This window comes from Cannabis sativa, chromosome 9 (genome assembly GCF_029168945.1).
Source record: "Cannabis sativa cultivar Pink pepper isolate KNU-18-1 chromosome 9, ASM2916894v1, whole genome shotgun sequence".
Classification (NCBI taxonomy): Eukaryota; Viridiplantae; Streptophyta; class Magnoliopsida; order Rosales; family Cannabaceae; genus Cannabis; species Cannabis sativa.
Genome location: NC_083609.1, coordinates 60,970,719 through 60,994,970, shown reverse-complemented (window position 1 = coordinate 60,994,970; position 24,252 = coordinate 60,970,719). Strand labels below are relative to the sequence as shown.

Genomic DNA, 24,252 nt, shown 5'->3' with positions numbered 1-24,252 from the left:
CAAACGCTTAAGGTCACTTGCATAATAATGACCAAGTATATAAATCTAAAGTTCTAGTGCGAGCGTTTTTCCAATAAAACACAAAAATCAAAAAGAAAAGAAACACGTTATCAGTCATAGAAAACTCTTCGGAGGCAAGACAAAGCGTCCAACAAAGATTTAGTTTACACGGTTAGTTGGACACAACTTTTTGTACAAGAATCTAGCATAGTAGCATGTAATGCTCAACTCATCTCAATCAAGAGAATATTACAAAAGTTTCTTGTTTAACAAAACATTGAATACTATAATCCTAAGCAGTGGTCACTCAACATGGGCTATACCCAGACGACTCAGACGATGGGTGACTCCATACCTGTGAAATTGAAGAATTAACTAGTTGTATTAAATACATGAAATAGTGCAAAAATCTGAGATACATTCCAAGTGTGAAGTTCTCCTACCAGCATAACCTCTGAGCTTCTGAAGAATCCTTCTCTCGCTAATTCGAAGCGCCAAAGAATGGTACAACTTCTTATCTCTTACGCGACAACACTTCTCTAACGCTTCAATATCATCCTCTAACGAATTCGAACCATAAATACTCTCTCTAATATTTGCAATTGTCAAAAGAGCATCGCCAACACTTTTGTTCACAAAAGTGTTGTTGCTCGGTTTTGTGATTACTTTCAACAAAAACAAGCCCTGTCCTTCCATCCCTATTGAATCCACACGAACTACAAAATCCAATTTGTCATATGCATTCCTCGGTAACAAAATTATGTATAACAAAGTTAGTAGCTCTATTTGAGGCTCTCCATCAAACGAGATCTCAAAATAATCAGAACCTACTAGAGTGTCACACTCACACCCTGAGAAACCGAGTTTTTTCCATAGTGATACCCTTGCTCTAGTGTGTCGGCTAGAGAATAACCACGAGCTCCATTCGAGTACTATTTCCATGTCAATGTTCACTATGTCATGTGGGTTATTAGGCTCTGTAAATCCAAACTTGTGAAGCAGTCTTCCATTACCTATATAACCATAAGTGTTATACACCTGACAAAACAAGGCTAATGAGTGTTCGGTTGGCATGAACAGAAATTGTAATGGAATCAAAATTTCGATACCATTGTTCATTTCGCTTTGGAAAACCTTGTAATGCAATCACCATTACATCATTACTTCTCCATTACTAAAAGAACAATAAAATAAGAAGCAAAATGACTCATATACTCGAGTTTTGAAAAATTTTATTAACAAAATAACCATTTATGGTAACATAATTTGTTTTTGTAACCATAGATTTATACTGTATAGTAAATTGAGCGTGGTTATTTTTAGCAATTTTATTTACATTGTTAGTTCAACAAATTTCACCTCAATACCTTCCTTCATCGAAATATAACAAACAAAACAGAAAAATTCGATTCCAGTGTTCATTACAGAATTAAACCAACCATCATTATACAAATCCCAAATGAATCGTAGGAGAAAACTAACCTCGGATCCAGCTTTGACATGTTTGACCATAATCATCTTCATATCTCCAAACTCATCATCTAATTCAGGAGTAATCTCCATCTTTGAATTATCTGAATTCTTATTGTAAGCATAGGTAAAATCTTTCACTTGGTTACTATCAACTTCACTATCAGAATCAGAATTAGAATCAGAATCAGAATCAAAAGATGAATAAGAAACACCTACGAGGTGTACATCCTCAGCTGCAGTTTTATGATTAAACCTTGAATATAACAAAACATGTGGAAGTTAAGGATTGATACAGCTTACATATATTAACAAAAGGGTATTATTCAAATTTGACATGAACAATAATAATAAACTTACAAGTCAACCAAAGGAATCATTCCATAACCATGGAAGTCACCAGCCCAAAAAGAGCGAGAATGAATGATAGTTTTAGCAGCGAAATAGTCTTCAACGCGAAAGAAGCTGGGATCGAGCTTTGAAGATTCCATTTTCAATAGAGGCTGAATTCTCTCTTCCCAGTCCTCGCGTATTAGAGCTTGATCATCCTTCACTGCCTACCTACATCTATCTACATGTTAAAGCTCATTGTTTAAGATGACATATACTCTACATTTCAAAGTTTTGCCTTTTTCCTAAAACACCATCATCAACTCATTGAAAAATATGATCTTTGGTTAGTATATTCACTCACACAACAAAGAATGTATGTTTTCATAACCCAACATCAACCCTTCACAGAAAATCATCACTAATAGCCAAAAGATATGTGTGTAAAAATTAGATAATACACATGTAGATATAATTGTATATATTAATATAAATGACCATCAACCTAATTATAGTTACAACATCATCCTGTACTGAAAACAGTGATATTCTAGTTTAACACGAATCATTGAAATCTGTTTTCGGGATTATAAACTATTCAGAAGTTTAAAAAATTTACAGGGATAAAGGTGCAGCTATAACAAATACCGCCATGCATGTAGATTTAGAATAGAGGTTGAGAAAGACTTTGAAATAGGAGGTTAGGAAATTGCAATTAACATTCCTTAAAAAAATAGATTATGCACACTTAAATTGCACACAATTTTTACACACACAATGTGTATTCAATTGCATGTTGCAATGTGTATTAAGTAAAATAACATAACAGAGCTTTATACATTATTACCTAAGCCAACATCAACCCATCACAGTTCACAGATAATCATCCAAAACACATAATATATGTATGCACACACAAATATACATATATAATTGTACTGAAACACACACATTGTGTTTATACATATATACACATACAAATAAACATAGATATACTTTGGTACACCTTGTGAATATACATATACAATTGTACTAAATTAAACACAAATATATACAAACATATATATATATATAACTGTACTAAAAAACACAAACATATTGTGAATATACATATATACATATATACATGTACATATACATACAGATATATGTACATTTGTACACCTTGTGAAAATACATATACACAAATATATACACATATACAATACAACTGTAAAAGAAAAGCACACATATATGTATTATGTATACACAAATACACAGATATAATTATACTAAAAACCACACCTTGTGAATCGAAGTACCACAGAGCAACCCATCAACTTCATCCGAAGTCCAAACCAAAGGCAAGGACTCCTCTTGGTAAGGCGTGACACTAAAATAAGGAGCCCAAGGGGATGACTGGCCGAGGCTCCTCTCGTACATGATGGCCACAGCGAGACCCAGAGTATCACCATCATTCAAAGAATAAGCTTCAATGAGGTCTCTAGCACCACTAGTCTCTACGGTGAGGCAAGCCTGCTTGGGTATGGTGGCGACCACGTCACCTAAGGTGAGGTCGCAGAGTGTTCTGACTGAGATTCCTTGAAGAGGGCAGTCGCAAATTTGGAGGGCATCGATAAAGTTGATACCTTTGGACTTTAACCACCGCTTGAATGAACGAACTCGTCTGGTGGTGGTGGTGGTGGTGGTGGTGGCGGCCATTGATGATCTAGTCTTCTGAGAAAGAGGTTTTTTTTTTTTATTGTTATGAATATGAAATATGAAGAGCAAAGTTTTGTGTCGTTTCTTTGGGTTTAATGTCGTTTAATCTATAGTTAGTTTTTGTCGTTTTTTAAAGATTATTTTAAGAATTACTATTTTTTGGTGTGTTGTATTGCTATTTTTTAGAATATTTTGCTAAAACTTAAACTTCAACGGTGATGTAAAATGTGTGTCAAATTTAGTAAAACTAAAAATTGTATCAAATTTAGCACAAAAGATAGCATGAGCTAAATTTTTGCCTACAATAGATATTACATTTTTTAATTACCTTTTTGCAACTTATATTAATACTATTCATTGACTTTGAATAAGATATATTTATAAGATATTAAAATAATATAAATAAAAATTAATTATTTTGTATATTTTGAATGTGTATTAATGGTAATATTGACTTTTATAACTAATTTGTACTTTATGCATTGAACAAATATAAAAAATTTCATGGTATAGTTTTGGCTAAATTTAACCCAAAATATACACCATCCATTGGAGATGGTCTTATATATTATTTTGGATTCTGTGTTTTACAAAAGTTACTAATTGGACTTTTTACTTTGTTAAATTATAAAATGGACTATGTATTTTTCAAAATTGTAAAAGTAGTAAGCTTAATTTTTGATATTTTTTTTTACTATAACTAACTAAAAAACAATTCCTAACAGAAACAGATCTAAAAAATGTAACTAGTTTTATCATAATACATTTAGATCAGATTATTATTAAGTTTTATTTTGATAGGAGTAATTTGCGGCTAAACCCTCTCAGCTATGATTTTACAAACTGCTAAAATGTTAGCAAATTTAATGTGCCATCCACTTATCTCAGTTAACTGCTCACATGGACTGCCTACGTGTACCATTATGTACATGTGGCACATTTATGTTGGTCCACCTAATATAATTATTTAAAAATTATAAAAAAGTATTTTTCAAAATTTATTTTAAAATTAAAAAAAAATAATTTAAATTTATAAAATTATTAATAAATAAATAAATAATTTTTTTATCTAAATTTTTTTCTCTAGCTTTTTCTTTCTCTCTTTCTCATCGATCTCTCTTTTTCACTCTCCCTCCCCGAATCGTCTTACACTAAAAAATTCAAATGTAAGAACAAGCTAGGTTATTTTAAGACAATCATATCATTTATGATAAAGAGAATAAGCTTCAACACAATGTTTCAGGGCCGGCTCTAGACATAGGCGGGTTAAGCCTGCGCCTAGGACCACTCATTTTAGGGTCCTAAGTAAAAAAAAATATTTTTTAAAAAATATACATATTTTTTTTAATAATTTTTAAAAATACTATTTATCTTTATAGTAAAGTCCCATTTCAACTCAAGACCGACCCTGATTAAAAGAATAAAATTATTAATTCAATATAAATAAATTTATTATATATTTTTTGTTATAATATATTAATTATTCTTAGAGGTATAATTTAAATTTAAATATTATTAAAAAAGTTTAACTTTAAATATTGTTAAAAAAAGCTTAAATTTAAATTAATGTAATAACACTCTCCCAATTTTTTTTTTCTTTCTCTTTTTCAATTGGATAATTATAAATATTTATAATATAAGCTATCTATCAAAATGTCCATTATCAATAAAAAACCTAATTAATAAGAACTTGTCTAATTTAAAAAAGCTAACTCCTTTCACTACACAAACTGTTTCCCAAATTCTCAAAACTCAATTTTGGGACACTGATTCACCTGAGAAAATGGCTTCCATGCCCGTTGTTGAAGATCGACTCGAACCCGAATCAAAGGTATCATCTTTTTCCTCTTCTGAACTTTTCCCTTTCATTTCTCAATTTTGGGGTTTTGTTATTTTTCTATGTACCAATACTAAGAACACTCTCTTTTACTTTCAGGAGAAGAATTCGGCAACTGATAAAGCTGTGGATGATAAATACAATGTTGAATCTGCTGAGCTTAGAGCTAATGAGGCCATGGTTTGTTCAAATTTCTCTTCTTTTTTATGTTTCACTTGTCTTTTTTGGTTATTGGGTTCAATTGAAAATTTTAACTTGTTATGCTTTTTGTTTCTTTTTTGTAGCGTTTGCCTATTTTGGAGGCTATTCCAATTTATGAACAGCTCCTTACTCTCTTTCCTACTGCTGTAAGCTTCTTTTTTAGCTTTCTTTGGCCTAATTCCTTTTTCATATTTTTGTACATTTTATTTAACTGTAAGTGTTTTGGTATGAGCTTTGATGGAGTTGTTATACCTTAGATTGTTTTTTCATGGGTTGAACTAAAGTTTATTTCTTTTGGGGGTCTTAACTACACTATGGCCGAATGTAGAGTTATGTTACAACCACTTTGGTAGAACTCACTCCAAAAGCTAGCTAGCTTAAGAGGGGAGGGTGCTGAAATAGTTATATACCACCAACCAATTCCGTGTTTTGACTATACTCTTATGTTTTGTTTATTATGGTTTTCCTCTGCCATGAGTGAGAGTATTAATACATGATTGGGGATGATCAGTCTAAGACAAGTGGTCTCTTTTTATTTTTTTTCCTTCTTAGAAAAAATCCCGTTCTTAGTCAAAATTACCACTCCTTGGATTTGACGTCTACAGTGGCCTACTCTGCGGTGGCCCACTCTGGGCTTTTCCAATTTCTAAAAGAACAAAAAATTATAAATAGGAGTCTTAGAATAGCAAGATAATTATTTCAGAGGTAACAAGTCTAAGCCAAAAAGACTAAATTTGGTGTCATTGCTGAATTCAAATAAAGTCAGAATTTGATTCTTTCACAATAATCAGTACAAAAGATCAAAGTTAATGCATCAAAAGAAAAACAATTCACAAAATGAAAGTACAGATACATAGATAGAATCATTTTATTGTGTTTTTAACTAACCTTGATAGAAGTACCAAGAGACATTTTTCATATGTAAAGATTACTTTGAGGCCTCCAAATCCTAAGAAGTCGGTCATAAAAAGAGCAAGTAGCGACCAACGAGTTCTTGCTTTCTTCGCCATGAATAGGTTCTTCTCTATGCCAATCAGCTCCATATGCAAGTGACTCATGCTTAGAATATCTTTCAATTACTTCAAACTCACCCCCTTTAATATTGACAATAGCAAATCCATTATGCATACAAGCTGCCAACACCAAACATCCCAATGCCTCAGGTGGGCTTTTCCAATTTCCACAGAGTGCCCCTTCTATAGGTCGCCCTTTTCGTGGTCAGTCCCAGTTGATAGTGTATGGCCTTGATACCATTTGTTTTAACCACTTGGATAGAACTCACTCCCAAAAGTTAGCTTAAGAGAGCAGGGAGAGAGTTAGTTAGAGTGTGGTTAGGTTAATGCTACACCTTTGGGAGAGAGTTCATTTGTGGGTGTGGAGAATAAATTTGTATTGAGAAGTAGCTCTTGGGGGATCTCTTGAATACCCAAATTGGTCTTGTTCACTTCTATTGTCAATCAATAGAGAAAATTCCTATTAAAAACACAGTGGCGGGTTTTCATTTCCGATAGTATTATGTGGAATTATATTCGGTTGATGACGATGTATACCATTATTTTCAGGCGAAGTATTGGAAACAGTATGTAGAGGCACACATGGCTGTTAATAATGATGATGCTACTAAACAGATTTTTAGCCGTTGTTTATTGAATTGTCTCCAAGTTCCTCTTTGGTATGTTTTTTTAATAGCGTTGGTCAGTAAACTATGGTTTCTTTCATGTTATGGAGATAAAGTATATATGTTGTGCTTATAAACCGAGCTGCATTTTGTTTTCATTTTTCACTTGTGCCTTATTTGTAGGCGATGCTACATTAAGTTCATAAGAAAGAGCAATGACAAGAAAGGGCTAGAAGGTCAAGAAGAAACTAAGAAGGCATACGATTTCATGCTCAACTATGTTGGTGTGTCTTCTTATCACTCGAGCCTTTTTGATGTTATTGATGTTTATACTGTTTTGCCAGGGATATATACATATATATATATGATTTGTGGAGTGCATGAAAATATGAGCATTAATCATTTGTTACGAAACTTCGTATTTAATCAATAGAATAAAATTCAAAGAAATAGGAAGAAATATTAACTATTTGTTCTTATGTTGCGAAATAGCTTAAAAATTGCGGATGTGATTGGTATTTACATTTTGTGGGCTACCATTTTTTTTTTGCTCCACCGACTTAGTTTGGTCAAAATATGTTTAGGGTTTAATATTGGCAAAGATTTTCAGGAGTGGACATAGCATCTGGACCTGTGTGGATGGAATACATCACTTTCTTAAAGTCATTGCCGGTTCGTTCTTCTCTCTCTGATTTCTGACTTTAATTATGGACCTCACAAGATTGAACATGATTCATATCTTGCTTCTATTAATCAATTTTGATGTTCGAATGAGACGATTGCAGGCATCACATCCACAGGAAGAGTCATTACGAATGATTGCTGTACGGAAAGTATATCAAAAAGCCATTGTTACTCCTGTGCATCACATTGAACAAATTTGGAGGGACTATGAGAATTTTGAAAATTCTGTTAGCCGACAACTGGTAATTTGTTGGTTTCTATAGCATATATGTATTCGTGTGTTTTTCTATTGCCCGAAGAAACAATTAGTACTTAAGTATGTATTCATGTTGTCTGAATTCTATATATTTTAGATGACAAATTTGATTTTTATGTGTGGAGCAGGCAAAAGGATTGATATCTGAATATCAACCGAAATTTAACAGTGCTAGGGCTGTCTATCGAGAGCGAAAGAAATATATCGATGAAATTGATTGGAATATGCTTGCTGTACCACCAACTGGCTCTTACAAGGTAGTTTTCCACTTTTCTCTATTGTATTGTCATTTCTTTTAGCACTGGTCATTTGTGATTTTTGTTAGAACTCTCGAAATCTCAGCCACGAACACTTGCATGTACACCAGAAATCTTCCTCTTATTTCTCGAAGTCTGGTCTCGATTAGAGACTAAGTCGAACACAATAAAAAGAATCATAACAGTAGCTAATTCAAGATAGCCAATCTCCCAAGAATCTAAACTGATTAGTTTCAAACAATCAACTAACGTTGAAACTATTATGACAACCAAGCTAAGTACAACAACCAAGCTTATTATTCCTCTTGTTGTGCCTCACATAAGTGAACCTTATGGGAGGTTTTTCCAGATTTATCTTCTTTCTCATTGTCCAAACATGCATCATTCACTTGGGTTTTGAATCTAAGTTGTTGTAAGTGTATGAAAAATTTAGTTCATAGTTTGGTTGTTTAGGATATTAGCTTGTATTGGGTTTGTAAAAAGCTTTTTACTTAAATGTTTAATAAATTTAATTTGATGTTTTCTTCTCTTTTTTATTGTGTTATTGTAGGAAGAAATGCAATGGATGGCATGGAAAAAGTTGTTAGAATTTGAAAAGTAAGAATCTATACTATATTTTTGGTAAAACTTCATTAATAATTTTCGATTATCTTGAATGATGAAGGATTCAAAATTGTTAAAAATAATAATAAAAAAATTGAACAAAACATTGTGGAAGGAAGATTGAATAACAATAATCTTCAATACAATCAACAGATTTACTCAAAATACCGTTATTTCTTCTCTTGAAATTGAAATTATGTGGTGTTATTGATGCATGGTTCTTATGGTTTCATAGATTCTAATCCAAATATAGTTTCTTTTTATTTTTCATTCAGAGGAAATCCACAAAGGATAGACAATGTATCATCCAACAAAAGAATTACTTTCACATATGAACAGGTATGATGATATTGTAACGCACGTGCTTCTTGTTCTTTCTTCAAAGTTTCACAGATTTCTCATTTTCGTATTGTTGGTATCCAGTGCCTTATGTATCTATATCACTGTCCTGATATATGGTATGAGTATGCTACCTGGCATGCAAAATGTGGTGCGCTTGATTCCGCTGTTAAAGTTTTTCAGAGAGCTTTGAAGGCTCTTCCGGGTAATATGATATTTCGCATCTCATCTTCAGCTTAGTATGATTCTATAATAAAAGTAAATCAATTCCCACTTCACTACTCCCATAGATGTTGAAAAAGACACTCACTTCATTTCTCTCTCTCTACAATCAGATTCGGAAATGCTAAGGTATGCGTATGCAGAACTGGAGGAATCCCGTGGAGCAATTCCGGTAATGAAACTTTGGTGATCTTATTTATAAGTATCACTAGTCTGTGTTTTGTTCTTTCTGAGGGTTCTTTTTCTTGCAGTCGGCAAAAAAAATATACGAGATCTTTCTTGGGGATGAGGCTAATGCAACTGCTCTTGCACATATACAAGTAAGATTTACTACCCATACTTTTTTCGTAAAATGATAGAACGAGCGAGAGTGTGGAAAGCTCTCAGAGAGAGAGAGAGAAGCTTTAGTTATGGAAACGGTATTTGATCCAACTATTGTATGAAAGTGAAATAAGTTTGGAAGGAGGGCTACTATTACTTCCAGAAAACTACTTGTATTATTGATAGGAAAACCGAAAACCCATTTTTGGAAAGCTCCCAAATATTTGAAGATTATGGATTTCCAATGAGCTATTCTTTGGTTTAGGTTTCCATGGTCAAAAACTACGATTTTTTCTTCCATTATGGTCCATTTTCATTGTGGATTATTTATTTATTTTGAGCTTGTATTGTTTGTATATGTGTTTCTCTTTGCTCACCTAATGAAAACTGTTTATTATCAGTGATGAATATCTACTTTTACATGGCAGTTTATTCGCTTTCTTAGGAGGACCGAGGGAGTTGAAGCAGCCCGTAAATATTTTCTAGATGCTCGGAAATCCCCAAACTGTACATACCATGTCTACGTGGCATATGCAATGACTGCCTTTTGCCTAGACAAAGATCCAAAGGTTCTTATCTAACTTTTTAAATTAAATCTATAATTTTCTTTTTTAAAGTTTCCAAAGAAAATCGATGCAAACTGTTTATTCGAGGCTATCTTAAATATTCTGGTCATATTCTTTTAAAAATCCCTTGCAGATGGCACACAATGTTTTTGAAGCTGGATTGAAACGGTTTATGCAGGAGCCAGTCTACATTCTTGAGTAGGTTTTTGACTAAATAACCATTTTATTGTGTTCTATTGATAAGCAAAAACAGTTAATTTTATAAACAAAAATTCCCAAAACATTGTCACTATTTGATTTTATTTGTCATTTGTAAACTTATACAATATTTGTTGGAAAATGGAACATGTGTTAACCGAACTTGATATTTAGCGATTTTACTTGTAGTTCAGCAAGTGTGTAAATGAATTACTTTGTTGTTTGGATTCATGCTATGTTTGGTGAACATGAAGCCTCTTATAGCATCTAACCATGTCGAATGATTTGTGTATTTTTCGATATGGTAGGTATGCAGACTTCTTAACTCGTTTGAATGATGATAGAAATATCAGGGCTTTATTTGAGCGTGCACTAAGCTCACTTCGCCCTGAGGATTCTGTTGAGGTAGCTGTTAATCCTTTATCAAAGAAATTTCCATGTCTTTTGTGTTATGCTTTTCTCTGTACTTCTTGACATGATCTTGTTAAGCCAAAGAAATATCACATTCAATTTCACATTTTCTCTTTGTGTTTCCCTTTTCAGGTTTGGAAAAGGTTTGTCCGTTTCGAACAAACTTATGGAGATTTGGCTAGCATGTTAAAAGTAGGAACAATGATTCTGTTGTTTCAGCATGATTTTCTTTTATCATTTCTTCTTGTAAACCATTTAACTTTATCAATAAGATTGACATTTGACCGCTCGTTCTTATAGGTTGAACAAAGAAGGAAAGAAGCGCTATCGGGAATAAGTGAAGAGAATTCATCGGTATTTGAGGGTTCGTTACAGGATGTTGTATCGAGATACAGTTTTATGGATCTTTGGCCCTGCTCAACAAGGGACTTGGATCATTTGGCTAGACAAGAGGTATTTATTTTCTGTTTTGGTAAATTATAATACTCAATTATCATTAATTATAGTACTCAATTATCTTTGCAAACTTTTCAGTGGCTTGTTAACAACATCAACAAGAAATCAGATAAATCTACTATTCTCGGTGGCTCGGGGTTCATAGGTACTTGTCCTTATGTAAATGCAGCTTGGTCATAACTCACTACTTGTGTTGTTTTCGACTCAATTCTTTATGTTGCAGATAAAAGTACTGCAGGGCTAATTAGCAATGCAAACGTGACATCGAACGTTGTATATCCGGATGTTACTCAAATGATGACCTACGATCCACGACAAAAGCTCGGTGTGTAATTGTCATAATTGCTATTAAATTTTTAAGTAGTTTTTGACTTTTAAGCATTATGTTATAGCTAAAGCAAGTTCTTCGATAGGGACTGGAATTCCTCCGAATACTACAATACCCGGAGTTCCTCCTAACAATTTGTCAAATCCCGTCGTTACAATTGTGAGTGGTCAAGCTCAAGCAACGGATCCCTTCGATGAAATACTGAAATCAACACCGCCTGCTTTGTTAGCCTTTTTAACAAATTTGCCTGCTATCGAGGGTAATAATTAAGTTTTCCCTTTTCATTTTCGGTTGATAATTGTAGTTAGTGTATTTCTAGTCATTTCGCTTTAAATTCTTAGTTAGCTTAGGAGAATTTTCATTTTTATAGGTTTTTTTTAGCGAAGTTCACAAAAATATGAGAAAAATGAGTAATCAGTTACCTCCTTAGGATAATCAGTTACTTTATACTATTTTTTTCATATTTTTCAACTTTTTATTCTTGAACAAATTGTATAAAAAATCCATAAAATGTGTACTTTTCATGGACTTAAACTCCTTAAGTTGTGCTTATAATTTTTCAGGTCCAACTCCAAATGTGGATGTTGTATTATCCATTTGTTTACAGAGTGACATACCGAGAAGCCAAACCGAGAATGTGAGGCCAGGGACAGCCACTAAGCAGTTATCCTCCGGTGTTGGTGGTCCTACTACAAGTGACCTCTCCGGTTCAACCAAATCCCACCCTGCTCCGAGTGTTTCCTCATACAAACCAACTAGGGGAAAAAGGAAAGAACCCGAGAACAGTATGTGTTTCCTTCCTTTTCCTTTAAGTTAAGCAAATAATTTCATACTTCGGTTTTGTTCAAAACATCTTTATTGACAGGACAAGACGACGATGACACTAGAACAGTTCAGAGCCAGCCATTACCGAGAGACGCTTTCAGGATTAGACAGTTCCAGAAAGCTCGGAGAACAGCTTCACAAACGGGTTCAGCATCGTATGGAAGTGCTATTTCTGGAGATTTATCTGGAAGCACTAGTTGATTTACCATTGCTGAACATTCTTATTTGATTTAGAAAATGTAGCTCTATTTGTATTAACCAAGCACTTTCTTTACCATATTTGTAACTATATGTAACAATATCTCAGTGCAATAATAAGTCCTTTTTTTTGGTTTTGATTATGGAAAATGGTTAAAATTTGAATTTTGTTTGAAATGTTTTCTCTTTATGTAAAAATGAATTGGGAGTAAGTTTGAAGATTCAACCAAGGAATGTGCTTAGTTTTGTTCCCCTTAAAATGTGGTAGCTACTGCTTCTATTTTTGTTCTTCGAAGAGTAACTAAAAATTATATTCAAAATTTAAAATTATTCACATTAACTAAAAGCATACACACATATGTTGTAGATTTATTTATTATCATCTAGTTAAACAAGTAGTTCATCCGTTTAAAAAAAATATGTATATCTAATCCATTTTCAGCTACATTGATCGTTTGATATACATAAATTATGAACACTCTTGAAAATTTAAATAACATACTTAGTGTATTCTCTAACAATAATCCTAAATTTAAATAACATACTTAGTGTATTCTCTAACAATAATCCTAAATTTAAATAACATACTTAGTGTATTCTCTAACAATAATCCTAAATTTAAATAACATACTTAGACACAAATTACTAAGAGTCAGAATCAACATGTACATTTTTTACCTAAATTATTTTACCTTTGGTGTCATCAATGGTTATTGGTTAGTTAGTAGTTAGTTAAGTTAGGTAAAAATTGTAGTAAATATATATACACATACAAGTATTTTTAATTTTATTTTCGTAAATATTTTTATTTCTGTCTTTTATCATGGAGAGATTTGACATTCTTTCTTATAAACATTTTGCTGAAGTTATTAAAATGTTAATAAAATTTATAATTAAAATTTAAAATTATTTACATTAGCTACAAACATATATAAAATCATCTACTCATTTTTTTTTTTTAATTTATGTACACTTATTTATTTTAGCTTTGGTGGTAGGCGGATTAACTTGTTAGGTAAGTCAGTTAAGTTAGGTAAAAAAGTCAACACATTTGACTCACCAAACCCATTTCCATAACAACAACTCAAAATCGTCAGACCTTCAATCCAATCCAATCCATGGCGATTTACTCAATCGTAATGGAAGAGATAACACACCACACAGGTCTTTCACCCACCGCCTTCTTCACCATCGCAGCTCTAGTCCTCGTCGTTTTCAGAACCGTCTCCGCCATGTTCGTCTCTCCCGAAGATTTCAACAAACCTCCAGTCGCCGCCGCCGTTTCCCTAAACCCTAACCCTAACAACAACTCCAGTTTTCTCAATGGGGTTTTGGATCAAACCCCAACTAAGGCTTCTGTTCAATTGGGAGAGATTACTCATCAAGAACTTAGCGCTTATAATGGTTCTGACCCTAATAAGCCTCTTCTTATATCTATCAAGGGTCAGATCTATGATGTCTCTTCTTCTAGGTAAGTATTTGATTTTATTGTTTACTGAGAAATTTGAAGTATGGATTGAATTTGAAGTATGGATTGAATTTGAGTTTGGGTCTTGCTCAGATTAAAAGTTTGATCTTTTCAAGTATTTTGGTTTGTGCACTTTAAGTGTTTCATAAAATGTTTACCTAACTTTTTTTCTAAACTTTGCATTCTTCTGTTAAATAATTAAGCTCATGATTTTTTTGTCTGATTAGAATGTGTTTGCTGTGAAATTTGAAGGTTTCCCAGATGTTTTAAGGTTATGATTTCTGTTATGATTAAAGTTTGGCTCTTGCCCAGATCAAAAGTTTGTTCCTTTGTTTTGTGCTGATGAAATGTTACCTAAACAATCTTTTGAACTTAGTCCCAAAACCTCTTAAATGTCTTTTTTGTTGCTTTTCCTCTGTTAAAAAAATAAGCTTCAAGTTTAAAGGTTGCCCAGATATATTATTAAGCTTATGATTTCTGTTATGATTAGAGTTTGGCTTTTGTTCAGATCAAATTTTTGATTGTTTTTTTGCTGTGAAATTTGAAGGTTGCCCAGATATATTAAGCTTCTGATTTCTCTTATGATTAGAGTTTGGTTCTCCTCTGTTAAAAATTTTAAGCTCTTGATTTCTTATCTGATTTGAATTTGGCTCTTTAGATCAAATTTTTGATTGTTTGTTCCTGAGAAATGAATGTTGGCCAGATATTATTATGATTCTCATATGATTAGAGTTTAAAGGTTGCCCATATATATATTATGGAGCTTATGATTTCTCTTCTGATTAGAGTTTGGCTGTTGCCCAGATCAAACTAGATATTATTTTGTGAAATCTCCAATTGTTTGATCAAATGTTACCTAACCCATCTTCAAGCCTTTTTCACTTTTTCTCTGTTAAGGAAATAAGCTCATGATTAAAACAAAATGTTGATTGTTGTAAGTATTTTGCTGCGTGATCTTCCAAGTGTGTGATAAATGCATTTTACAGGATGTTCTATGGTCCCGGAGGGCCGTACGCAATGTTTACAGGGAAGGAAGCTAGTAGAGCTTTGGCTTTGCTTTCTTTCAAGCCTCAAGACATGAACGACAATTTTGAAGATTTGGGTCCTGATGAGCTTCAAGTTTTAGAGGATTGGGAGGATAAGTTCATCGACAAGTATCCCAAGGTTGGGAAGCTTGTGAAACAGTCAATCCAAACCGAGGAACCATCTCAAAGTGGAGAGGAATTAAAGAAGGAAAATTAGGTTGCAGATGAAACTTTTGTGAGCTGCTGCAAATTATTCAATGTAATATATATGTAGGATGATTGATTAATCCAATTTAATGGGAATGATTTGATCTTGTTGTGTAATTGTAATTAACATGTTTCTTTAGGCTATGTTTGCCAAATGAATGTATTTTAAAGAAACTTATGAGCAAGTTATTTGTTGAATCATTAATCCATTTACCATTCATTTTTAGCAACAATGCACTGCCCATCTTAGAATCAACATGAATGACTTTCATGTTTAACATTACTTCCAATCTAAACCTTCTGATTTTTGAAGGCAGTTTTAATCAACGAGTCTATCCACTAATCAGACCAAATAAAATAACACTAAAAAAGTTTAAAAGTTAATCCACGCAAACAATTGAGCTTTGTATAACAATTAAAATCACTTCTTCAGAAAAATCAGTGTGTCTAAATCCCAGTACAACAGAGTTTACTTTACACATAGAGGGTTATTAAAACATAAAAAACTATCTCCTCCTGTCCTGATCCTGCAATTTAATACAAAGTAAGTACATTACTTATTATAGTTTGTTTAAAATCTTTCTTCTTTTCAGTGTAGAAGATCATAGGAAGAGAAGAGATGAAGGTCACATGTCCACGAGTGACCTCCTCCCAAGTTTATTCATAACCCTCATTTATGGCCGAGGAAAACCGTGGTTACAAGCTAGAACACTATTATGCCAAAGTGTAATTACACAACAGCAATATAAAGAAAACATCTCAAACATCATAAATAATAAGAGAAAAACCAGAGAATACTAAAAACAAAAACCAAACAAAACAAGCCTAAACCCCAAAAACTGAAACAACTGAATTACAATCTGACACAAACATTGGTTGGATCATGTTGTGGAAAAAGCTATCTCTTTGCTGCCTTCCTAAAAGACCTTCCTTCCTGCATTACAAGAGACAAATTGAAGGTGAAAATCATACATATATATATGTGCCAATATTGGATGTAAAATGCTTTCAATTATACTCTTTAATTATTCTAATTTATATCATAACTAGGGATTATTATTATTATTACTACTACTAATTTTTCTCTAACCTGGGTTCACTTCACTAATTTTGAAAAAAAGAAATATATATCTATTCTATATAAAGTGTGTCTATATAACTAAAATTCTTGGTTTATGAGAAATATATGGGCGACTTTTTATTTTTATTTAATAAAATAATAAAATATTATTTATATATAATAAAATAATAATAAAACAAATCCTATTAATATTTGAATTGATATTTAGCATATTTCAACTTTATATATAATCACAACTATAACTCTAAAAATTAAATATATATATATAAAATAATCGTCCATTTTCTTTATATTATTTAGAATAATTCATTGTGGTTCAAGATCACAATGAACAGAAAAAGTGACAAAAACACAAATGAAAAGAATGAGAAGAGATTATTAAGCATTAAATATTCTCAGTAAACACACTCAAAGAATCGCATTAAGAGAGGAAAAAAAAATACCAATTGTGATATATATATATAAATAAATAAAAGCTAAGAATATTATATAATTATTTATATTCTATATAAAGTGTGCCTATATAACATAATTCTTGATTTATGAAAAATTCATGAGTGACTTTTTATTTATATTAAAAATAAAATGATTTATTAATAAAAATAAAATGGTTTATTAATTTTAAAAATACAATTTTAAAAATTAAAAAGTAAAAACAAAACCAAACCAAACAGATTTTTTAAAACTACCAACCAATCAAAAATTTTCGTGTGGACTCATCTTTTAAATTTTTAGAAACATAAAACTTTTTTGAATTTTAAACTAATCAAGCCTTTGTATAGATGTACAGTTTGATAATAGATATATATGGGGTGGATTTTTAAATAAATTTAATTTTGTAGGTGAAAAAAATGACAAAATTGGTTGTAAATCACAAAGAGATAATTGAGGTTGAAAGGATGAGTAGGGAACCGAATATAGTTTATGATCGTAGATGTATATTTATATTAAAAATAAAATGATTTATTAATAAAAATAAAATGGTTTATGAGAAATTCATGGTTTAAAATATTTAATTTGATATCTTAATTATTAATAAACAATACCATAAATATACATCTACGATCATATAAGAATTTTATTCTAAAACTATACGATCATAGATTAAGTGGTCAAGGTCCAAAGAAAAATAATAATTTCTTATAATCTGAAATCAAGACACGAAAAACAGAAACTAATTGAATAGGACTCTATTCAATTGAGGTGTCGACCATGCATGGTAAGTAAAAAGCTATATATTAAATTTTATGCCATGATACAATTAAAAATTAAATAAGAATTTACTACTATTTATATATTATATATATATTGCTAAAGATGCAAAAGTATTGCATTTATATATCCCACGATGTTTTAAAAATACTTTGAAAAGTTCATCTTGAATTAATTATTAATATGTAATAAAAAATATTAGTTATTATACTATTACTTCAAACAAAGGAAAGTTCTAGCGGTGCTTCTACTTTCTAATCATAAACCTCAATGTTGGCTTCTTTAACCAGCTGCCACACACAACTTACTTACTCTGAATTTATAACCATTTATAATTTTTTAACATTCAAAAAGTTACTGAGTTTGTTTTCTATAGCTCTACTTATTAAGGTAGAAAAATATTTTTAGATTGACTCCATTCTGTTTATTAAATGAATTATTTTCAAGTTGACACATTAACTTAAAAATGACACAATAATGACCTACTACAAAGTATACACTTATATTCATTCTATTTATTGAGAATCAAAACTTCAATCTTCTTCACTAGATTAGCCAGAGACACATAATATTTGGACATAAACACATGACACAATATTATAACTCAATGAATGAATAATGCCACTCTTTTAAGTTTTAAGACTGTATATGACTAGGCAATTTTGGTTATTGTATTATTATTCCTGCTACATAGTTGATCATTTTTAGATTTTTGATGTGAAATTTCGTATTGTGAGCTTTTTAGAGAGTTTCTTATAGACTTTAATGAGTAATAGATTTATATAATTATACCTGGAATAAATTTTCATAATGTTGTTTGGTGGATTCCTATTTTGTTATTAGGTAACATATTATTATTATTCGTTAGGCCTGTCACAATTATTATTAAGTGAGAATGAATCAATTTAAAAACCTTTTACTATATTGAAAGGTGAGATTGATTTTAATATGAGCTTAGTTATATTTAATTTTATTTTGTATATCTATTGTTTTATTTGAAAACAGGTGAATAAATGACTACACTATATACAACAATTAAAGACATCACTCCAACTACAGAATGTTGGAAGAATAAAATGAGAGTGCTAGAAAAATTTGAAAAGCGGACAAATAAGAGTTCACCACTCAAATATCAAAAGCTTAATGTTAGCAGACAAAAAAGTATACAATCAGTTAATTTATTGTTGAAATTGTCAATACTCTACTAATAAATGCTATATTTTCTGAATTTTGCCTGTACTCGCGTTGCAACAAATTATTATTTCATAAATATTTTTTTTTCCTTAAAAATGAACACAGGGTAAGGGTAATGATGTTGAACCTAATAACTAATAATATATTTTTTTTTAATTTTTAATTGTATCACTTTTTAATAACATAGAAAAAAACTAGCATAAAATTTAGTATACGTGCATCGCACGTAACTTTTTACTAGTATATATATATATACACACAATGGTGTAAATTGTAATATTTAAAAGGAAAACAGCAAAAAAAAAAACATATATTGAGACAAATAAAAGAATTGTGAAGTTCGAATAATAAAACCAAACAAAATAAAAAAAAAAAAACTATTTTATACCTCAAATAGAAATTGCAAACTGTAGTGAATACACCATAAAACAGGGGATTCTTCTGCTAAGGCCTGTCAAAACAAATAATATACGAGGTATACGAGGTACTTGTTTGTTTGATTAGAACAACAAAACATAAATAAAGATTTAATTTTTATTTTATCAAAATCAGAGATTCATTGAAAAGAAAGAAGGCAGAGTCTGAAGAAAAACAACAAAAACATGTCTACAAATTAGGATTAGGAGCAGAGAAGAGCAGCTCAGCTCCTATAAATAAATAAATAAATAAAATGGAAGAACAATAAGTTAATCAAACAAACCTGAGATTATATGTTAAATGCAAGCTCACCAACAATTCTGACAAAGGGTATGTGACTAATCTTGTTCCAGTGCTCATTCCCACGAGAGTACTTTTTCTCCACCAATGGACATTCTTGTATGTATAAAGAGGTGAGGGAGGTTGGAAATCCTTCTTCTGATAATGTCTCCAACTCAGGGCAAAACAAGACTTGAAGTGTTTGCAAGGAGGTGAGTTGTGTAAGCCCATTTTTGTCCAGCCCTCTAAGTCTTCTAAAACACCAGATTTCAAGAGAGGTAATAGTGGTAGATAGTAGCCCTTCCTTGGGGAATGATTCCACATCTTCCTCTTTATTACCAAAGATAACAACAGTGGTAAGATGGGGTAATGTTTGCCAATTCCATTTCATCCTCAAAAGTTCACCATAGGACATATCAAGACTAGACAAACTAACAGGCAGACCACCATCAGGGAAACTCTTTATCAACGGACAATATTTGATTGTCAAGGACTCTAAAGATGAGAGGGAAGTCATCTTCTTTGGTAACCACTTCAATTTAGGGCAATTAAAAATCTCCAACACACTCAGCTTGGGAGCAATAAGTTCACCATTTGGGAAAGATACAAAACTACCACAATTACGAATAGATAAAAATGTTAGTTCCTCAAGAGATTTTCCATCTGACACTGTAATAGCTTCAATGTAGTCGCTGGAGTAAATCTCAAGAGTTTTGAGATTGGGAAATAAATCCATATCGAGGGATCTAATCGATGATCCACAATCCCACAATCTAAGAGACTGAAGAGGAGTGAGAGTGGAACAAGGATTCCTTGGCTTTATTGCCTCATACAATGACTCCAAATTCTCCAAATTCTTAATAATCATTTTTGTGACACATGGTATTATTGGGAGACTTAATAATGGATACTGCTTGATACCTGCAATTTCAATACTTATCAATGAAGGAAGCAAGCCAGGCAAATCTCCGACGAGCTTAGGACAGGAAACAATCTCAAGTGTTTTGAGCTTCCCATATGTTGTTGCCTCCCCAGTCTGCCATTGTTCCCATGATGACATATCGCTGAACCTTAATGTTTCCAATGATGAAAATGGCTTTCTCGCAGAACAATTCCCGTAAAACTCAGCACCCACTGTCACTACCGAATTGCATTCTGAGATGGAAAGATGTTTTAGCAAAGGAAGTTTTCCAAAGGGTGGCAAATAGGAGCAGTGCTTACACCCATTAAGAGTTACTTCAGCAATGTTGCTAAACGAATCATTCCCAACCCAATTTGGAAATATTTTGCCTGGATAGTAATTAATCTCAAGCTCCTTCAACGTTCTGTTGGGTGAAAGCATTTCAAGCACACCCTCTCCATGTTTTGGATCAACATTGACATCATTAACACTCCATTCCAAAGTCAATTTATCAAGTTGCTTCTTCTCCAGTACATTGACTTGATTTGCTGCTTTTGTAATATTGACCACATTTTCTAACTTCTTAATGGAAAGCTCTCCGTGTAGACTTTTAAGTTCTGCCAATTCTTCTATTTTAGCGCCATCCTCCTTCCCCACAGCAAAAGTTGTCAAAATTTGGAGATTCGTCAATTTACTTATTTGACTTGGCATCTCCACTAGCCTTTTTCCACTAATAATAAGATGTCTCAAATTAATGAGATGATGCATATCTTTAGGCAAAGTTTGAAGATGATTACAATCTTCTAATTTCAATGTCTGCAAATTGTACAATTTAGTTACAAATTCAGGCAAAATCACAATCTTAGTCTTGGAAAAATCTAAATAGCGAAGATGTTTCAATTCGCCAATTGAATTAGGGAACTCAGTCATATGAAAACCACGAAAAGATAGAACTCTCAAACATTTCAACATCGATAGCATATTCTGCAATACTGCTTCCATAGAAAACTTGATTTCAAATGAACTTGAATCTAAAAATAATAAAAAGGTTCGCAAATGTGTAGCTCCAAAACCATAGCTAGCTATCTTATCATCAGTATAAAGTTCTCTGTCACATCCAAGGTGACGTGTCTTCTTCTCAAGCTTATCAATGCTGTCATTTTGCTCCAATAAACAACTGTATTTTCCAGTAATAGTTCTAGCCAAATCAACAAAAAGATCATGCATGACAAAATAAGACTTTCCCCTCTTATTCGGTTGCAAAAATGAAAAAGATACTAAATCATCAAAATACTCCCGACCAACTTCTTCGATTCTCCTATTACTCTTGGAATACTGTACAAGATTTTCGGCCATCCACATTAACACCAACTCTTCTCTTTTAAATAAATAGCCTTTTGGGAATATTGAACAATAAGCAAAACACCCTTTCAAGTGTGAAGGAAGATAATAGTAGCTTACTTCTAATGCAGCAGGAAGACTCTTGCTCCTTTTATCTTGGAGCTCCCAAAGATTACTATTGGCTATTTGTTTCCATTTCTCAGCATCATCCGTTGATCTCAAGAGGCCTCCAAGAACTTTGGCAGCTAAAGGCAAACCATTACATTTTCTAGCGATTTCTCTGCCGATACGTTCTAATGCAGGATTTCCACACGATGCGTGCTTTGAAAATAATTTCCAACACTCATCTTCTGATAATTCTCTAAGATGGTGTGTGTGAATAGTTCGAGTTCGAATGATGTCTGCAACTTTTCCATTTCTTGTTGTTACTATTATTTTGCTACCTTTTGCCCCACCGTTGAAAGGCTTCATCACTTCTGTCCACTGCGCATAATCATCTTCCCAAACATCGTCTAAGACAATCAAAAACTTCTTTCCCATTAACTTATTTGACAAATTAACTTGAAGTAAATTCAAATTCATGTCATTGCTAGCATCACGCGGCGCTAATTCTTGAAGGAGAGTTTTTGTCACGGCCATGGAATCAAATTTATCTGAAACATACACCCAAGCTCTAGAATCAAACTTTTTCTTCACTAGTTCATCATTGAAAAGAGTTTGAGCAAGGGTAGTTTTCCCAATCCCACCCATGCCCACTATGGGAATGACGCATATCTTCTCACCACTTCTATGTTCATCCGACAACAATAACTTCATTAAGACATCATTGTCAGTGTCTCTACCATATATTTCAGGTTCATCTGGCAGAGAAGTCTTCGCACGTGAACTTCCTGATAGTTGCACCTCGACAACATTCTTCTCAAGATTTAAGTTTCCAATTTGGTTGGCTAAGTACTCCAACCTCTTAAGAATCTGTTCCATGTCTTCATTCCTTACACGGTCAGTTGAAGTAGAAGGTTTAGAGAAACAAGATAGAAACTTACTAATGGCCTTTCGTTTTTCTTTCTTTGACTCATCAACTTTGCTGGGTTTCATAGCATCATATTCAATATCACCAAAGAAGTCATCAGCATCATCGACAGCATCCAGAAGATCGTCCAGCCAGTCCTCCACAGCAGGGTTTTTGATTCTCTTGTTCTCCACCTCAAAGCGAACCGCAGCAAGAGTATTGAAGGCTGACTTCAGCTTGAAAAGCCTCTCTTTCACAGAACTTCTATTTTCTCCATTGAAGAGGAGCTTCTCTACATAAGGAGAAGCAATCTTTTGCAGCAAAAGATCAAAGGAAGCAGAGAGAAAAGCACCGATCACAAGTTCAGCCATATTTCACTTCACTTCAGTAGCTAGCTAGTTTGTTTCAGAAAAAAAGGTTAGATAGAAAATGGGAATGGAATGATAGGAAATATGAGAGAAGCAAATATCAGAAAATGTTATCACATATGCTCTGTGGGGTACAACAATTAACGACCAAGACTTTACATATTATTCCCAGCCCCTTAAAATTACCAACGTTTATGTACTCTTATTATAAATTGTAAAATTGAACAGTGATATTAAATACATATATAGTGAATTTGTGAGGAAAAGATAAAGCAAATAAAAGTTATATTGTTTGGCTTTTTTTTCATACCAACTTTTGGTCACATCAAATGCTTTTTCTTGGTTATAAATAATGGTTTGGTAGGCCATTTGTGTTATCTATTCACTTTTCTCTCAATGCAAAACAGCTCACTCAATCATCATTTGTGTTTTTGTTTTCCATGTTTTTGGCCCATATATAATAATACAAGGTGGTTCTTTGATTAGAAGAGAAAAAAATGTCCACACTTGAGTTATAAAGCTTTAATTTTTATTTTAATGAAATCACTATAAACAATGATTGTCCTGTAATGTTTTTCAAGACTCAATTCGTGTAATCTTCCTCACGTACGATAGGGTGTGTGTGTCACCAGAACTGAACTGAACAACTTGTGGTGAATGTCTTTCTTGAAGTAGAGAATTTGCATTTAAGGCTCTTTGAATTTATTAAATACTGCTTTCTAGAGGAAGCCACCCATGACCTCTTGCCATGGGAAGACAAGCATTGGTGGTAATGATGTATTATTATAAAGTTACAGCTTATTGATTTGAGCAACACACAAACATTACACTTAGGCAATCCATGCTTGGCATTGATTTGAGCAAGACTTATATTATAATAATGTTCTTAAGAATAGTATTTTACTTAATTGGTTGGTTTGGGAAATACT

The 24,252-nt window shown here is 32.4% G+C and overlaps 4 protein-coding genes across 6 annotated transcripts; 2 read left to right on the top strand and 2 right to left on the bottom strand.

Annotated features, from left to right (window-relative positions):
• Nucleotides 1–94: 94 nt before the first annotated feature.
• On the bottom strand, nucleotides 95–3,545 carry LOC133031090 (uncharacterized). Of its 3 annotated transcripts, XM_061104381.1 has the most exons (5): nucleotides 3,085–3,545; nucleotides 1,831–2,027; nucleotides 1,483–1,726; nucleotides 444–1,038; nucleotides 95–355 (listed from the first exon to the last, which is right to left on the bottom strand). In XM_061104381.1, exons 1-5 carry the CDS (start codon nucleotides 3,499–3,501, stop codon nucleotides 333–335), a joined length of 1,476 nt encoding a protein of 491 aa, XP_060960364.1. In that variant the 5' UTR covers nucleotides 3,502–3,545; the 3' UTR covers nucleotides 95–332. The 3 variants fall into 3 exon arrangements, with proteins under 3 accessions (XP_060960364.1, XP_060960363.1, XP_060960366.1); XM_061104380.1 differs by having other exon boundaries at nucleotides 95–1,038; XM_061104383.1 differs by having other exon boundaries at nucleotides 95–1,038; nucleotides 1,483–1,630.
• Nucleotides 3,546–5,158: 1,613 nt separating this feature from the next.
• Nucleotides 5,159–12,964, top strand: LOC133031092 (cleavage stimulation factor subunit 77). Its single transcript, XM_061104389.1, has 23 exons — nucleotides 5,159–5,332; nucleotides 5,438–5,518; nucleotides 5,623–5,685; nucleotides 7,102–7,211; nucleotides 7,341–7,441; nucleotides 7,768–7,829; nucleotides 7,943–8,083; nucleotides 8,226–8,354; nucleotides 8,905–8,951; nucleotides 9,233–9,296; nucleotides 9,381–9,501; nucleotides 9,632–9,690; nucleotides 9,770–9,838; nucleotides 10,268–10,408; nucleotides 10,539–10,603; nucleotides 10,912–11,008; nucleotides 11,147–11,206; nucleotides 11,315–11,467; nucleotides 11,549–11,615; nucleotides 11,694–11,795; nucleotides 11,884–12,057; nucleotides 12,362–12,583; nucleotides 12,664–12,964. Exons 1-23 carry the CDS (start codon nucleotides 5,285–5,287, stop codon nucleotides 12,822–12,824), a joined length of 2,337 nt encoding a protein of 778 aa, XP_060960372.1. The 5' UTR covers nucleotides 5,159–5,284; the 3' UTR covers nucleotides 12,825–12,964.
• Nucleotides 12,965–13,827: 863 nt separating this feature from the next.
• Nucleotides 13,828–15,719, top strand: LOC133031089 (membrane steroid-binding protein 2-like). Its single transcript, XM_061104379.1, has 2 exons — nucleotides 13,828–14,292; nucleotides 15,276–15,719. The coding sequence occupies exons 1-2, from the start codon at nucleotides 13,940–13,942 to the stop codon at nucleotides 15,529–15,531; spliced, it is 609 nt and encodes a 202-aa protein (XP_060960362.1). The 5' UTR covers nucleotides 13,828–13,939; the 3' UTR covers nucleotides 15,532–15,719.
• Nucleotides 15,720–16,171: 452 nt separating this feature from the next.
• Nucleotides 16,172–24,075, bottom strand: LOC133031085 (putative disease resistance protein At3g14460). The gene is made up of 2 exons (XM_061104374.1): nucleotides 19,397–24,075; nucleotides 16,172–16,455 (listed from the first exon to the last, which is right to left on the bottom strand). Exon 1 carries the CDS (start codon nucleotides 23,324–23,326, stop codon nucleotides 19,715–19,717), a length of 3,612 nt encoding a protein of 1,203 aa, XP_060960357.1. The 5' UTR covers nucleotides 23,327–24,075; the 3' UTR covers nucleotides 16,172–16,455; nucleotides 19,397–19,714.
• Nucleotides 24,076–24,252: the final 177 nt, after the last annotated feature.